The following is a 17014-nucleotide window of genomic DNA, read 5'->3' on the forward strand; positions in this document are numbered from 1 at the left end:
TCAATTTTTACGGCGAATGTTCCTATTTTTACATCGAATATTCAAAATTTCTTGTATTTCGTATTTTCGCGCGCAGTTTGGTCAGTTGCCGCGCAGCTGTCGTCAAAGAAGGTGAGAGTGAGAGAGAGAGCGAGAGAGTAGGAAGGAAGGAAACATTATTTTAGCGCTCACCCACAAGAACAGAAAAAGAACCACCACAAAAAGGAAAAGAACATTTTCACATCGGAAAATTGAATTTTTTTCTGTGTGTGTGTGTTGTGTGTGCAATTCGTTAAAATAGTGACTAAAATTCAAACCTAAATCGAAAGTCTAATAGTGTTTTTTTTTCTCTCAAAGATTAAGAGGATTTGAAGTACAATCATGTCGTTCTATCGCATTTCTGCACGCAAATTGGCCGAGGCACAGGTGAGTTTTACTTTAGAACAACAACATCCATCAAACAGCCACAAATATTATTTTACCAACAACAAATAGTCATTCTAACTGTAAAATGAGTTTACGACATTGCCCAAAGCCCAACTTCTTTTCTAGTCATTTTGGTTGAATAAAAAGCGCCAACTCTACACGTCACGCCAAAAATTATGCCATGTGCTTGCGATTACGAGAGTCGTTCGTTTCGTTTGCTTTTGGTTGTTGTTTTTGCTTTGTTTTACCGTAGTTGTATAGTTTTTTTTTTTTGCTGATAATCCTGTTGAGTGGTGTACCATAGTCAGCAGCATCTGAATGATCATCTTATCATCTGGTGACATTTTTACTTGGCTAGCTAACGTTTGGCAATTAGCCTATTACATAATCTTCTCGCAATGCTGAATTCGATGAAAATTTTATTCTATTTTGGCTAAGCGAATTTTATTTTGTTAAAAATAAAGTTCGTATCTCTTACGAAAGTTTAATGAACTTTTTTTTTGGCTTGGACCACATAAAAAAGATATTTTTGGAAATTTACAAAGAACGTTGTTCTTTAAGTCGGGCCTAAACCATGCGGCCTAAAAAAAATGTTGTAACTGTTACGACAACAACAACAACGCTTGGTCTCTCTTCTTCAGGTAACCAGCAAAGGGCTCTCCTCTCTCTTGTTTTTTCGCTCATAAATCCGCTCCTCTCTGTGGGCAATACTTATGGTTGTATTTTTTTGTTCGGGCTTGCTCTCTCTTGTCTACTACCTACCACTGAAACATTTGGGCAGCGTCATACGGTCTTACAGTGGCGCCAAATATGGCCCGCGAAGGGGGATGAGTTTATTTGCTATAATTTGGTTAGGTGTGCAACAATTTGGCCTCATTAAAAATTTTCAACACGTCTAGCAAGATGTACATTTTTAAAAGAATGAGGACATTTCCCCTCTCTCCATGTTCCCGAGTCACAGTGGTGAGTGGTAGTGACCCCCCCTATATAACATGTGTGCGTTTTTCCTTTTTGGCAAAGAACCGTTTTGGGTTTTTTTTCTTTTGGCCTGCTCTCACTCTCTTGCAATGTCTTTAAAAGAAAATTGTCCCGAATGACCTTAAAGCAGAAGCGCACACCCCCCGCCCCAACCCTCACACAAATGCATAATTGCAATATACCCCGCAGATACAAAAATCACACTCACATACACACACACACACATTTACTTGGTGGCGTGCGTCGTGTATGTGCCAAGATTATGTAACGGCAAAACACACGGAAAATCAATAACAACGCCTACACAAACACATACACATAGGCAAGCCGAAAATACATACAAAGATGTATGGAGAGAGAGAGGCCTAGCCAGGACGAGCCTCCTTTTTCTGAACTAAGCTTTTCACCGGGGGATGGCAGCCTTTTTCTTCGACATATTTTCCTTTTCCTTTGATTTTTTTTGTCGCTCCTGCATAGATTCTGTTTTCGTAATCTGAAAATGCCACAGGCAAAAGGAAGAAGAAAAAACTTGTGGGCATTTTGCCAATTTTTCTCTCATCTTGAATGTATTTTGTGGGGCGTTGTTTTGTATCCTCCTCCTCTCTTCATCCACCTATAAATACATGGAACAAAAAATAAAATCGGAGAAAATTTTACTTTTTACTAGAACAAAAATTTGCATATTTTGTTTTGTTTTTTTATTCTCTTCTCTCTTGCTCTATCTAAATAACAAACACGCGAATGTTTTTTTTTGTTGTTTTATCATTCGTTTGCTAAATGCCTACGTCATTATGATCATACGTGACGTTGATTACGTAACAAAAACTAACTAACGGCCCTTTTAACCAAATACGCATCAATGAATGTGTGTGAGATTGATTGATAGAGACGTATTAGTAAAACAGTAGAGTTTATCACCAGCTGATTTATTTAATGATTACATAAGTTAAAAAAGGAAAATTAAAGAACGAACAAAAAATTTGATATGCAATTCAAATTTATGAGGGGCAGCTCATTTTTAAAACGTCTGAACAAAGCTCAAGTGGGCACTTTTCGCACAATTAAATTCCTGCCCACCTGCGTTCTCTTTTAAATATATACATATATATTCTCGTCATTTGTCGTGTTGAAATTCTTTTAGTTATGCTCAAGTGGACAGATAACGATAGCTTAACCTGCCTGTCGCCTGCCTACTTAGCTTATTGCAAAAATTTCATCGACGTCATGGAAAGTTTGTTTTGATCTAATGTGGGAGGGAGAAAGCGAGATCATGTGATTACCCTCCGGTTGCCAGTCCTTGCTCACCAAAGGGTAAAAAAAATACTCTCGATTATTATATATACATAGATACTCCAGAAGAATCTTAATAATATGAGTTATATATGTATATGTGTATATAATCAGGACTAAGGCTGTCATTATAGTTTCAAATATATTCTTTTTGTTATCTATCATCTACAAACAAACGCGTTTTCTTTTCTTGTTGATAAGCGCAACAAATTTTGTCAAGGCACATGATCGCAATATACAAACACAGGTAGTAAGCTCTGATACCACCACAAAAGTCCCCCCCCTTTCATTGTGGCCAAATATTGAAGGAAGGTGTTAATTCAATAAGTTATGATAATGAAAAACACACGTATATATATGTATGTATATGTATGTACATATTCTTTATATATATTCTTTATACTTATGTTATGTATTTCGCAATGCGCAAATTGTCAACAAATGTATAAATGTTCTCTTTGAATAGAACGAAACTAATTAGTTTGATGATGGGAGGGGGATCGAGGCAAAACTTAAAACTAAACGTTTACAATGACTGATGACATTGTGTGATAATAGTAGAACGAAAAAAAAAAAATAAACTAAAAGAAAACTAGAGAAGGCTAATTAGATGATTCATTAATCATATAAATAAATATACAAAATTGGATGTAATTTTGATAAGAAAGTTTCATTTTAATGTGTATTTGTGTATGCATTTCTGTTTGGAATAGAATTTGCATAATGCTTGACATTTTACCGTTATGTGTTGACACACTCTCATAGTAACTCACAAGGTGAATAATATTTACATAAACTCACTCACACTTACTGAATACCATTGAACCGCCAGCGCATAGTGAGTTTATTTTAGACAGAGATTAACGATCGATAGGATCAACAAGTATTTCCCCGTCTTTTTGATTGCGATGAGTTTCTGCGGATTTAAATACTCAAGATAAATTATAAATTGTATACGACGAACTTGTTTTTGTGCAAGTGTTGTAAAAGACATGTGAACAGACAGATGGACAGGCGGAGGCCCTGGCAACAGCGTAGAGATCCAAATGGTTGATGGGGGCCAGATTACGTCACTTCTCCTCAATTAGATGAGATGAGAAATAAGTAGAGTATATTTACTTACTCGATAAACTGTATAAACTTCATTAAAGCATTTAATTCTGGAAGAGAAAGATGATCGACCGACTGACCGACCGTCAGTCATTCGACTGACTGACTGACAGACAGACTAATAGGATGTAATTACAAAAAATTTCTATAAATTGAAAACAACACGAAAAGCTACTTACAACAGTAAAGGCTAGAGACAGAGAGAGCAGGGAAGAGAGATAGCTAAACACGACTTACAACCATATTCATTAACCAACAAAAAATTGCATTCGCAGAGTCATTTCGTTCGCTCGATCACCTTGATGGTAGCCAACAATTGGAAGTTGTCGTTGTCGCGTGCACAAACGAATTTGTCTTTAATATATGTACATATATAAATATATACATATATATACATACATATATAGTAGATTGATTAGGTAACATGATCAGATCAGAAGTTTACTCTCCGCGCAGACGACGACGACGACGTCGACACTATAGCCAGCACCATGACTTTGACCACTTCCTTAATGACCATGTCACAGCTGCCCTCCCTTCCTTCCTCCTATATATGTTCTGTCTATGTACATATACATATGTGTATGTACATATGTATGTATATACTGTATGTAGCCTCACAGAATAAGCGATAATTGTTTGCGCGTGAGACCTTCAAAATGGAAAATATATAAAAACCTTTATCAGCGAGACGCGCGCGCGCCTTGGTACGCTCTGCTTAGAAGACAATCGTCAGACAACCCTCCCCCGGTTGGGCGACCACACACGCCTACCGCCCACCTACATACTAATCTGATTATGTTTTCTTTATGCCTACAAATTATTATTGTATGCTAAAAACGCAAGACAAAAGCGACAATGAAAGAACAAGAGCCAATATGTGTATAAAGAAATTTTTAGTGTGTGTGAGTGTGTATATATGTATGTGTGTAGATAAGATAAGTACGTGCGTTTAGCATGTCTTACGTAAGCCATTCTTGAAACCCCAGCAGCAGCAAAGGAAAGTGTATTATAAATTCACTATCAGCAAAAGTGATTAGTAAAGAAGATTGCGGTGAATTGTAGCGGGGGAGGGGGAACTGTATAATTTATGAACTAAAAATTATGACTAACTTAAGTGGAAACGAGTGCTTTGCTATAGCCACCAAGGGAGAGAGCTGACATTTTAACGATTGGTGATATATTTTTTTAAATTCTGGCTAATACACAGTGCACTATGGGAAAAAAAGTACCAAAGTGGGTCCAATATCTTCAAATCTATGTCTGACTAAATTATTAGGAATAAAGTCAGGCAAATAGTTTGATATCTTAATTCCGGAATTGGTTTTTGGATATTCAAATTTAAAGAGAACTAAAATATGATTTCTAGAGTAGGAATTTATCCCTTATTACCCCCATCCACCGCTCTAGGTATATATTTTAAGAGAAATTAAAATTTGAATTATCGTTTTTAGTGGAGCAAGATAGTCTCGATGAATTACATTTAGTTAATTACTTTCTAAAATCATTCGTCATGGTTCTTTACACACAGTGTGACGTAATAAAAGTGATACTATGTAGATATCTCTTGCATACATATATCAGATTATAAATAAATTGACAACTCAATTAGCATAATACCCCTGTTTCCCCTGCTGTTCCTTCACATCGAGAGGGTTTTGCGGTTTATCTGACAACTTGTTATCGTTTTGTATCTAAAAACTAAGCTCTCTTAAGCCAAGATTGAATTACCTCAAAGGGTAACCACATCTTTTTTATATACATACATATGTACATATGTGTATACATATATGCCTTTTATCAATATTTTGGCATAGCGCTCATTATCGATAATTGATATGCTTGATAATAATGGCGGGGATGATGCGAGCACATCAAATCTACATATATGTAGATACCCACCTAACAAAGGTGTGCGTGTGTATATTTATATTATTTTTTTATCAATGAAAATACAAGTTTCGGTTGTCCAACCAGTTGACGGGTGGGCGGCATGGGGTGATGGGGGAATGCAGATACTCTCTGTTTAAATCAATGTGCAGATGACACGAGTCAGTCCACACACAACATGCAATTCAATTTGCACAGCAACTGAATGCCGCATTGACCGCGATCGGCTGGCAAACGGCGCCACAAGTTCACTTGGTTAATTGAATTTGTTGACCCACTAGAGAGCCAACCACAACACAACCAGCAACAAAATGCGGCGACTGTCAATCAAAATACAAAATACAAGCATTTGTAAATCGCACTTTGAGCTTATTCTGTCTACAGACAACCAAACGCACACCAAAGGAACTGAAAAAACGGACAGACAAACAGACAGAGTCTTGTGTGTGTGTGTGTGGATTTCCATTTCTATAAAGATCACTAACAATTTAACTGTGTTTTGGAATTTTCCCTCGTTTTTTTTTTTGTAAGCTGTTTTACAAGTCATCACCAGACAGGTCTCAGCGACGGCTTAAGTGGGGGGAACTGCTCTACTCTATGGGAATAGGAAATTTTATGATTTAGCGAATCGTGCATCTCGCTTGCCAGCACAGGCTTAAACAGAAAACAAACCACTTTTTTTCTTATTTAGACAATTTAGATGGAATGGAGAAAATAACTTATAAAAGGCATTATTCTGATTAATATTTTTGAAAATTAAATAAACACATCTCTTCCCTCGGTTGTCTTTCTCTCTCTCTCTCTCCTCTTCCAAAGGATAGGCCTCTGCTACTCAATCCTGCTGAAACCAAAACATTCCTCATTTATTTGATTTTTTTTTGGAGCTAAGAGGAAAGTTTCTTGCCTAAAGAGTATTCCTAAGGTCGACAATATTACTCGAATGTGGAAACTTTTTATTATACCCTTGCAGAGGGTATTATAAAATTGGTCAGATTTTTGTAACGCACAGAAGGAGACGTTTCTGACCCCATAAAGTATATATATTCTTGATCAGCATGAGAAGCTGAGTCCGTCTGTCCGTCCGTGCGTATGCGTTTTACTCAGCCATCTTAAGAGCTATCGGGCTGAAACTTTTTTCCGGGGGCAGATCAAGTATGATCGTGATGATGATTATTGCCAAAGACTGCAAGGGTATATAAACTTCGGCATAGCTGATGTTAGCTTCTTTGATATTTTTTTAAATTTTTTTGCGGTCAATTTAGCGTTGAACTTTCTACAGAGAAGGGGCGCGCGTGTGGTTTGCTGTTTGCTCGTCCGGGTCTCTTGGTTCTATTTTAGAGTTGACTTGCCTTCTCTCTCAATTCGTTCTCATTGGGTTGCATCTTTGGTTCATTGAACCAGTCCCCAGTCCAGTGTGCCGACTGGGTTAGGGGAACTTTCGCTTATAACATTCTCAGACCATCTTATCAGTAAACTTGAATGTTTTATAAATAATCTATATACATACATATATGGAATGTTTATTTTGCTTCTTTTTCTCGAGTTGCTAAATTTGTTTACATAAATGTAGAAATACTTTATTGAAACTTAAAGAATTCGAGTAGAAAGCTGATAAAGGAATGTGGTAAGGGATTGGGATATTTGAAGAGATGTTGCGATTATTCTCAGGTAATTTTTTTTATAATTGAATCATTCTGGTAAAACTTTACAAGAATTTTTCTATATAGAATCTCTTTTGTGGATGAACTGGAACCTGGGAAAACTGGTTCTTTGGTTAAACATCTCTTTGAGATTTATTCGAGGAGAAACATAGTGAAAGAGAGAAAGGGAGAGCAGGTGCCTCTCTAAGCTGAGTCATGAAAATACTTCAAGATCGATCTCCCTTCTGTTGCCTTATCATTATCTCAGTCGGATCTGACCAGACCAGACGAGATGCGTCTCACTCGTCGTCGTCGTCGTTCATGTTGTCGTAGTGGTCGTGGTCGTGGTCGTCGGGCAATGTCAAGCGTAAAATATTGTAGAAGTGCAGCTGCAGCTGATGATGTGACTGTGTGAAATGGGGTAGAGAGATAACGTTGCAATGGCATAACGGTAGTTAATGCAATCTCCATATATAATGTACATATACATATGTGTTCTCTATCTCTCTCTCTTTTGTAGAAACTGCCCAGTGTGGGTTTGTATGTGCGCCAAATTTCCGCTGATGGTCGCAGCCTGCGTGACGTTTTGGCCGCAAAGGTGCCCCAGGAGCAGGAGCGTGTTAAGCACTTCCGCAAGCAGCATGGATCCACTAAAGTGGGTGAGACAACCATTGACATGATGTATGGCGGTATGCGCGGCATCAAGGCCCTCGTTACGGAGACATCTGTCCTGGATGCCGATGAGGGTATCCGTTTCCGTGGCCTCTCCATTCCCGAGTGCCAGAAGGTGTTGCCCGCCGCCGATGGCGGTACCGAACCCCTGCCCGAGGGTCTTTTCTGGCTGTTGTTGACCGGTGAAGTGCCCACCAAGTCCCAAGTGCAGCAATTGTCCCGCGAATGGGCTGAGCGTGCCGCATTACCTCAACATGTTGTCACCATGCTGAACAATATGCCAACCACATTGCATCCGATGTCGCAATTTGCTGCCGCCGTTACGGCCCTCAATCACGACAGCAAGTTCGCCAAGGCCTATTCGGATGGTGTGCACAAGAGCAAGTACTGGGAATACGTCTATGAGGATAGCATGGATCTGATTGCCAAACTGCCAGTTGTGGCTGCCACTATCTACTGCAACACTTACCGTGGCGGCAAAGGCTCCCGGGCAATTGACTCGAGCCTGGATTGGTCTGCTAACTTTGTGAAAATGCTTGGCTACGACAACGCCCAGTTCACCGAACTTATGCGTCTCTATCTGACCATTCACAGTGATCACGAGGGTGGCAATGTATCTGCCCACACTGTGCATTTGGTTGGCTCCGCCCTCAGTGATCCCTATCTGTCATTTGCTGCCGGTATGAATGGTCTTGCTGGTCCATTGCACGGTCTGGCCAATCAGGAGGTGCTCATCTGGTTGCGTAAGCTCCAGAAGGAGGCTGGTAACAATCCATCAGAGGAGCAGTTGAAGGATTACATCTGGAAGACGCTCAAGTCTGGACAGGTAAGTTGACAGTCTCGATCGATAATCAAGTGACTAGGAAATTCCTAATGCCTCTGTGTTTTTTGTTTTTTTTTGTTTAGGTTGTCCCCGGCTACGGTCATGCTGTGCTCCGTAAGACCGATCCCCGTTATACCTGCCAACGTGAGTTCGCCCTCAAGCATCTGCCCGACGATGAACTATTCCAACTGGTGTCCAAGATCTACAAGGTGGTGCCACCAATCCTAACTGAAACCGGCAAGGTCAAGAACCCCTGGCCCAATGTAGACGCCCACTCTGGTGTCCTGCTGCAATACTATGGCATGAAGGAAATGAACTACTACACTGTGCTCTTTGGTGTTTCCCGTGCTCTCGGTGTTCTCGCCTCTCTGGTGTGGGACCGTGCTCTGGGTCTGCCCATCGAGCGTCCAAAATCCCTGTCCACCGATTTGCTCATCAAGAGTGTACAGAAGTAAATCAGGTAGAAGCCAGGCTGTAAGCGTAAGAGATGAAGATGATGATGATGATGACGGTGGTGGAGAGAGGTTGTCGGTTGTCTAGAGAAATGCAGTAGCGGCGTCGGAGGAAGGAAGTTCAATCGCAGATGCAGAAAACACAAAAAGAAGAAGCAGTAAAAATAGCAAAGTAATAGACGCGCGAGAGGAGCAGAGAAGAGAGAGTATTGAGAATGAGATGATTATGAGTTTTGAGGTTGTTGATGATAATGATCAAATGATGATCGTTTGATGAGATGATGATATTGATATGCGTTTTTTAACGTAGTGTAGTAGTTGTAGATGAGATGATGGAGAGGAACAGCCAACCAAAAAATATTTAACAACAACAATATGATCAACATACAAAGCAACATGAAACTGCGACAGCAAAGCAAAACAATAAGTTCGAAATAAGGCAAAACTTATTAATTTATAGTAGTAAAATAATACATGAAACAAAATCACTTAATTAATTGTATAAGCAACGCTCTATACATATGTATGCATATATATGTATATATGAATAAGTATATATTTATATATATGTATATATATGTGTAGAGAGAGAAAAACAGAGAGAGACGATATGTTTGCGCCAATTTCTTATGTTTAGCATTTTCCCTGCCCACTCCCTACCCTTCAACACAGACGCGAAGCCTTCTCTATACTCCTCTTCCCGTCCAAAAGTATAAGCCTTACCACATTTATACATTTATTTAGTTTGTTATTTAATTACACTGTAAGCTTGAATTTTGTATATTATAATTTTCATTTTTTGATTGTTAAAATTTTGAAGAGCTATAATTTTCCCTCCCATCTCCTTCCCCGCTCCTGGATTTAAAAAGAAAACAACGGAAACAACATCAAGATGAAGAAGCTGAAAACTAATCAACACCATTTTTTTTTATTTTTAATTTTAACTATAATTTATTATGCAAACAAAACAAAAACCAGAACAACAACAAGAAAAACCCGAGTGTAAAGAAAACGAAACAAAAAAACAGAACAATAAATAATTTAAAATCAAGACAAAAGAAACCACAAGTGATTTGAAAATAAACCGTAGTGAAATTTCACAAACAAATTTGAGTTTGAAGCATAATATATGTATGTATGTAATTTTGAAAGTAAATACTTCTAAAGGACACGATGCAAATGACACGAATTGAGACCTATATCAAGTGTCCTTAATTGGATGGGAATGATGAATAAGAAAGGCGAGAGGTTACAACAATAGCCGTTTGTATGGGACCCGGTCCGGCTGAATCCAAAATATAAAATCTGTAAAGGATATAAAATCCTAGATGCAAAATTTCAACTCTTTCGGTCTAGGAGGATGGACGGACATGACTGTCTCGTCACGCTGATTCAGAATATATATATTTTTTATGGTGTGAGATGCTTCCTTCTATGCGTTGCACACTTCTGATTAATATTATTATGAGCTTTTTGCAAGGATATAAAACCCGCATTCAGCAGTGCAAAAGCCTGAGTAAATAAAAGGTAAAAGCTTATCTACATGTAGTTAATCAAGAAGCGCTTTTCTCCAATTGTTTCACGAGCACAGTGGCGCGCCATTGAAATCGTTATTCGTTAACCAACACTAATTTGACTTGTTGTTGCGGGGAGAAAGACTAAAATGCAAACGCGTGTTACATAAAAACAAAAATAAAATTAAACAATAACGACATTGTTATAGTTGTAATAATTAACATTTCGCCATTAATACGAAAGCAAATTTCTGGCAATGCTAATGTTAACACACTGACAGGCAATCGCAGGAACGAAGGAATTCTCTCGCAAAGCACACACTCAAACTGCTGGCCCATACATACAAAGTTGGCAAAGTGATCGGCTAAGCAAAACTTATTGAAAAACAAAGTATTGTACAAATATAAAATGAGCGAAAGCAATAATCAGGTTAGTTGCAGCAGTAGCTGACTATAGCTGCTGTGCAGCAAGCAGAGAGGGGGCAGCCGGCAGTCGGGGAGAAGGGCTGATAAGTGATTACGCACACCTAATGATGAAAAACGAAATATTTTTTGTTTTTCTTTTGGGCAAAAAGTACGGTACCGTTTATCAGTCGCTCTCTCTCTCCCTCTCGCAAGCTGTCTAACAATTTGTTGCAGCGCAATTTGTTTCTTTTTTTTTGTATTTTGCGTTGTTAAAATTTATATTTATGATTATTCAATTCCATTTGTTTTTTTTTTTTTTTTTTTTGGTGCTCACACAAACTTGTCAACCTTTTGTTTTTTTCTTTTATTTCATTACAGTTTTTTTGGTCTTGATTTATTAAACACAAAAGTATAAAAAAAAACAAAAAATTTAAAAACAAAAATAAAAAAAATACATATAAAGAAGAACAATATCCGGCTCCAGGTGCAAGTGCAAGCAGGAGAGCAGTAAGAAGAACAGGGAGACCGAAAGGAAGAGCTTTTTATTGCAACAGCACGTCCTTTTGTTTTTGTTACTTTACGTTTTGGTCTGCTTCCCGTTTACCGAGCAAGAGCGACAGAGGTGGAAAGAAAAAGACGCTATACCTGGAACACCTGTTTTAAGGCTGCAAACCTTTTGTTTTGTATGAAAATCTTCTCTTCTCTTCTTCCCCCCTTAAAAATAATAATAATTGCATCTTGTGATAAATCAAATGGCGGCCTATTTAAATCGCACCATTTCGCTGGTCACTGGCCAAACGGCGCCCAACGGCAACGACGACCATAATAATACATCGACGGATACCCTGGACTCTTCCCTATCGTCATCGCGTCCCAATCTTTCATTGCAACCATCGGCATCATCAACATCGGCCAACTTTCAATCGAATCCCATGGTATCCGAAACGCGTCTATATCAATCGAATGACAAATCACCTCTCCAGATATTTGTGCGCGCCAAGAAGAAGATCAATGACATTTATGGTGAAATCGAGGAATATGTCAATGAGGCAACAACATTCATTAATGGTAAGTGCAAGTATTATGCGGTTTGTTATCGAATTTTATTTAATTTTTTATTTTAGCCTTGCACTCAGAGGCCGAAATTGTGGATAAAGCCGAACGAGAACTCTTTGAAAGCTATGTGTACAAAGTCGCTGCTATACGAGAGGTCCTGCAACGAGATCACATGAAAGTAGCATTTTTTGGACGCACATCGAACGGTAAAAGTTCAGTGATCAATGCCATGTTGAGGGAGAAAATCTTACCAAGTGGCATCGGTCATACAACCAATTGCTTCTGTCAGGTGGAGGGCAGTGATGGTGGCGAAGCTTATTTAGTCAAAGAGGGATCTGATGAGAAGTTAAATGTGGTGGTAAATTGAAGTTAATCTCTGAAATGTTATGCACCGTCTGTAGCCATCTTTTTTATTTTATAGAACATTAAACAGCTGGCAAATGCCTTGTCCCAGGAAAAGCTATCAGAGAGCAGTTTGGTTCGCATATTTTGGCCACGCGAACGTTGCAGTCTTTTGCGTGATGATGTTGTCTTTGTCGATTCCCCTGGTGTGGATGTCTCTGCAAATCTGGATGATTGGATTGATAATCATTGCATTAATGCCGATGTATTTGTTCTTGTCCTTAATGCTGAATCCACCATGACCAGAGCAGAAAAGCAATTCTTTCACACGGTTTCACAGAAGCTAAGCAAACCGAATATCTTTATATTGAACAATCGCTGGGATGCCTCGGCTAATGAGCCAGAATGCCAAGAGTCGGTATGTATGTGTGTTTGTGTATTTCTGTCAATACATATATATTTGTAGCGTATCCTTTTAATAATTTTTGTGTTCACTTTCCTTCACTTTTACTGTGACCCGTTTCTTGTTGTTGAAAAAACTCTTGTTTTTTGTGTCTTTCGTTTCGTTTTATTTCTTGTATCCTCGCCCCCAAAACAAAAACCACAACTTCAGGATTTGGCTAAGGTAACAATGATGAGCTAGTAGTAAAAAAAACAAATACGAAAAATCCCAAATAGTTTCATGCATTTCATTTAAAAGCTTTTGTCCTTGTTGTCGTGACATTGGTTGAAATTAAAATAAAAAATTTAGATTTAGCTTTTAAAAACTGTCTGATAAAAAAATATTTAGTTTATATACCTTGAGTTGCTTCCTCCCCCGCCAGGTCACTCGTCTCACCAGTTTCTCACTCATTCAGCTTTGTGTGTCCCTCATTAATTAACATTTTTGTTCTTCTAGGTTAAATCTCAGCACACGGAACGTTGCATTGATTTTTTGACCAAGGAATTGAAAGTGTCCAACGAAAAAGAGGCAGCGGAGCGTGTTTTCTTTGTATCGGCACGTGAGACTCTGCAAGCACGCATCGAAGAGTCAAAGGGTAATCCACCACATATGGGTGCCATAGCCGAAGGCTTCCAGATGCGTTATTTTGAGTTCCAGGACTTTGAGCGTAAATTTGAGGAATGCATCTCACAGAGTGCTGTAAAAACGAAATTCCAACAGCATAGCTCACGCGGCAAAAGTGTTTCGGGCGATATGCGCTCAATGTTGGATAATATTTATGAAAGGATAACCATTTTTCGTAATTTAAAACAAGATCAAAAGAATCTTTTAACCGAACGCATTCAGGGCACTGAGACACAAATGATGCAGGTGACACGAGAAATGAAAATGAAAATCCATAATATGGTCGAAGAGGTCGAGGAGAAAGTGTCCAAGGCATTGAATGAGGAAATCTGGCGTCTCGGAGTGCTTATCGATGAGTTCAATATGCCCTTCCATCCGGAGCGTTTGGTATTGAATATCTACAAGAAGGAAATGAATGCTCATGTCGAGAGCGGATTGGGAAGCAATTTACGTGCTCGTCTTTCGATGGCATTGGCCATGAATGTGGAAGCAGCTCAATCGGAGATGACCGATCGAATGCATGCCCTGGTTCCCAATGAGCAACTCTTGGCCAGCTCCGCCAAATTGGCGGTGCGCACACAGCCCTTCGAGATGCTGTACTCTCTGAACTGTCAGAACCTTTGCGCTGATTTCCAAGAGGATTTGGAGTTTAAATTCAGTTGGGGCATTGCTGCCATGATACAGCGTTTTACCGGCAAGGTAAGAGAGCGCAGCAAAAAGAATCAACCGGCTCTAGTCAATCGTCAAAGCAGTATTGGGGTAAGCAGTATCAGAACTCTTTGTAAATCTGTGGATTAACAACGCATCGTTTTTGATTTTGAGCAGCATAGCGTTGTCACACCAGTTAGTACGCCCGTGGAAACCACGCCAGTCTGCCTGTTGCCCACTCCTGGTGTGGGTGGCATTACACCGGAACAATTGTCGATCATTTCTCGTTTTGCTATGTCATCGATTGGATCACAAGGCACTGTTGGTGGTCTTGTTGTTGCTGGCGTTGTAAGTATCGCAAGTAGTTGTAGAGTGTTCCCCCGTCTACCGCAATTGCCCTTCCCCTTCCCTCCATCCATCCCTCCAAGTAGGTGATAATGAAACGCTATGTGCTGAACACACCCCAACAATTGCAGATGCTGAAAACGATCGGCTGGCGTGTTCTAGTCGGTATAGGTGCCCTCTACGGTTGCATCTATCTATATGAGCGTCTCTCATGGACTAATTCGGCCAAGGAGCGTACATTTAAGGGGCAATATGTGCGTCATGCCACCAAAAAGCTCAAAATGATTGTGGATCTGACATCGGCAAATTGCAGTCATCAAGTTCAACAGTGAGTAGCAATCAAATCCACATGAAGAAGTTTACTATGTATAGGGAAGATAAGAGAAAAGAAACAAATGAAAGGGAAAAGAAAGCAATGAAAATTGAAATAAATGTAAATGTAAACATATGTAACTAGGAAAAAGGTTTTAGTTAGCAATGATGAATAATGAAATAGAGAGACAAAATGGTAGTGAAACATTAAGAAAGATGAAAGAAAATATTGTAAAGTTAATTAGTCTTAAAGAACCTGTCCATAATGATAGGAAAATATGTATTATTATAAAATATTGATGTCTTATTCTCTTAATCGCTTCTTAGGGAACTGTCCAGCACCTTTGCGCGCTTGTGCCGCACTGTGGACACTGCCACCACCGATATGAATGAAGAACTGAAGACACTGGAGTCACAGCTCAAGATTCTGGAGGCAAATCAGAAGCAATTGAAACTATTGCGTAACAAGGCCAACTACATACAAAACGAATTGGACATCTTTGAGCACAATTACATTGCGCCGCAATAGATGACATGACCAAAAATGAACGGGAGGCGGGAACAGGAATTGGAGCTGCACGGAAATAGGAAAATCCCCCCTCTTCCGCACCATTATTGAAGCTTTAAACGACGACATGACTACAAAACCTGCAGAAAAAAAAGCAAAAAACAATGAAGAAGAACGAAGAATATGAGGAAAACCAAATTGAGAAAGCAACAGCAACATATTGTGGATTCCTTTACAATTCACATGCAGCATGAGAAATACTGTTATATTTTAAAATTTAATTTTTTTGCTTGTTTTTTTTTATATATTGTTGTTGCGGAAGTTGTTTCTTATTCATTTTTTTTTTTATATTCTACATGAGATATCTATCTATCTATGTATACCTATTAATATTATATTTTTTTAATTGTATTGTTGTTGTTGCTTACCTACACACACACACACACACATACAAACACCCATTTAAGAGAGGAGTATACTGTGAAAGATCGTGGCCGGGTGCCATGTCAACAAATACAAAAAAAGAAAAGAAAATGGGGAATCGATTAGAGTTATACATAACTTCCTCTCGATCCCCTCTACTACCCGCCTCCCCCAATTATTAATCCTAACAAATGGCAATTATATATAGCTGAAAACTAATTTTGTCTAATTGGTTAAAAATTTTGTTTTGTTTTTAATAGAATATTCAATTAGTTGAAAACAGAATGTTTTTGAAAGTGAGTGACGACGTTGATGATGACGACGATGAGATAAATGTGAGGAAAACGAAAAGAGAAATTGTAAACAATAATAAAAGAAATGAAATTATGTAATTTATTTATGTACATACAACCCTTTTTGTAATTTATGTGCAAAAATCTTTCTTTAGTTGGGAAGAGTTTCAAATTATTTGATGTTCCTTTCAGATATATTTATGTATCTAGATGTCTGTCGGTAAAGTTCTTGTTCAATTATCTTAGAATTGGGTAATGAATATTTGGATATTTAATCAATATTCCTGCAATTATGTAAGTATATACTGGATTATCTTGGTTTCGTTATTACATAAATTTTGTGTAATACATTTCTTAAAAGACCATTAAAACATGTGCTATGAGATATTGAATATTGAATGAGATATTGAATCTACAGTTCTGATATACTAATCTAAACATTGGTATTTAAGCACCTTCTAGGTCTATATTTATATCTTGTTTGTTAAGGTCTTTAATTCGTTTCTTAAACTCCTCTAGCTGCCTTAAAAACTTAGTTTTAATCAGACAAATTATAGAAAAGGTAAGCTTCTCTCCATTTCAGTCTGATTCAACTTTGTTACGGTCCATTAAATATCCTAAGGAGTTTATTTTAAATGAATATTAAACAGATTTTTGAAAATGAATTCTTGAATATAAACGTATCGGTTGCGCTCTCGTTTCTTCCCAAATCTATTTGCATCCTATAAGCCAATGCTTTTGGGTCTTTTGCCGGATTAGTTTTCTTCTATTGCTATAAGCCTTTAATCCTTGAGTGTTAAAACTTTAACTTTTTGACTGTACCTGCTTTTCCTTCATGAGAT

The 17014-nt window shown here is 38.4% G+C and overlaps 2 protein-coding genes across 3 annotated transcripts; both read left to right on the forward strand.

Annotated features, from left to right (window-relative positions):
- Positions 1-47: 47 nt before the first annotated feature.
- kdn (knockdown) lies at positions 48-10368 on the forward strand. Of its 2 annotated transcripts, XM_068285088.1 has the most exons (4): positions 48-111; positions 337-405; positions 7834-8811; positions 8892-10368. In XM_068285088.1, exons 2-4 carry the CDS (start codon positions 361-363, stop codon positions 9261-9263), a joined length of 1395 nt encoding a protein of 464 aa, XP_068141189.1. In that variant the 5' UTR covers positions 48-111; positions 337-360; the 3' UTR covers positions 9264-10368. The 2 variants fall into 2 exon arrangements, with proteins under 2 accessions (XP_068141189.1, XP_068141190.1); XM_068285089.1 differs by lacking the exon at positions 48-111 and having other exon boundaries at positions 187-405.
- A 520-nt stretch (positions 10369-10888) lies between these two features.
- Positions 10889-16275, forward strand: Marf (Mitochondrial assembly regulatory factor). Its single transcript, XM_068285079.1, has 8 exons — positions 10889-11204; positions 11558-12247; positions 12304-12593; positions 12657-12995; positions 13476-14402; positions 14469-14639; positions 14768-14964; positions 15276-16275. Exons 2-8 carry the CDS (start codon positions 11932-11934, stop codon positions 15475-15477), a joined length of 2442 nt encoding a protein of 813 aa, XP_068141180.1. The 5' UTR covers positions 10889-11204; positions 11558-11931; the 3' UTR covers positions 15478-16275.
- The last annotated feature ends 739 nt before the right edge of the window (positions 16276-17014 follow it).

The sequence above is a fragment of the Drosophila tropicalis genome, unplaced genomic scaffold, assembly GCF_018151085.1.
Source record: "Drosophila tropicalis isolate 14030-0801.00 unplaced genomic scaffold, ASM1815108v1 contig_4, whole genome shotgun sequence".
Lineage (NCBI taxonomy): Eukaryota > Metazoa > Arthropoda > Insecta > Diptera > Drosophilidae > Drosophila > Drosophila tropicalis.

Excerpts from the sequence above, each read along its gene's own strand:
- kdn (XM_068285088.1), top strand. The coding sequence starts at position 361 with ATGTCGTTCTATCGCATTTCTGCACGCAAATTGGCCGAGGCACAG. Across the intron at positions 406-7,833 it reads GCAAATTGGCCGAGGCACAG|AAACTGCCCAGTGTGGGTTT; the intron begins GTGAGTTTTACT and ends TCTCTTTTGTAG. Across the intron at positions 8,812-8,891 it reads AGACGCTCAAGTCTGGACAG|GTTGTCCCCGGCTACGGTCA; the intron begins GTAAGTTGACAG and ends TTTTTTGTTTAG.
- Marf (XM_068285079.1), top strand. The coding sequence starts at position 11,932 with ATGGCGGCCTATTTAAATCGCACCATTTCGCTGGTCACTGGCCAAACG. Across the intron at positions 12,248-12,303 it reads GGCAACAACATTCATTAATG|CCTTGCACTCAGAGGCCGAA; the intron begins GTAAGTGCAAGT and ends TTTTTATTTTAG. Across the intron at positions 14,965-15,275 it reads TGCAGTCATCAAGTTCAACA|GGAACTGTCCAGCACCTTTG; the intron begins GTGAGTAGCAAT and ends ATCGCTTCTTAG.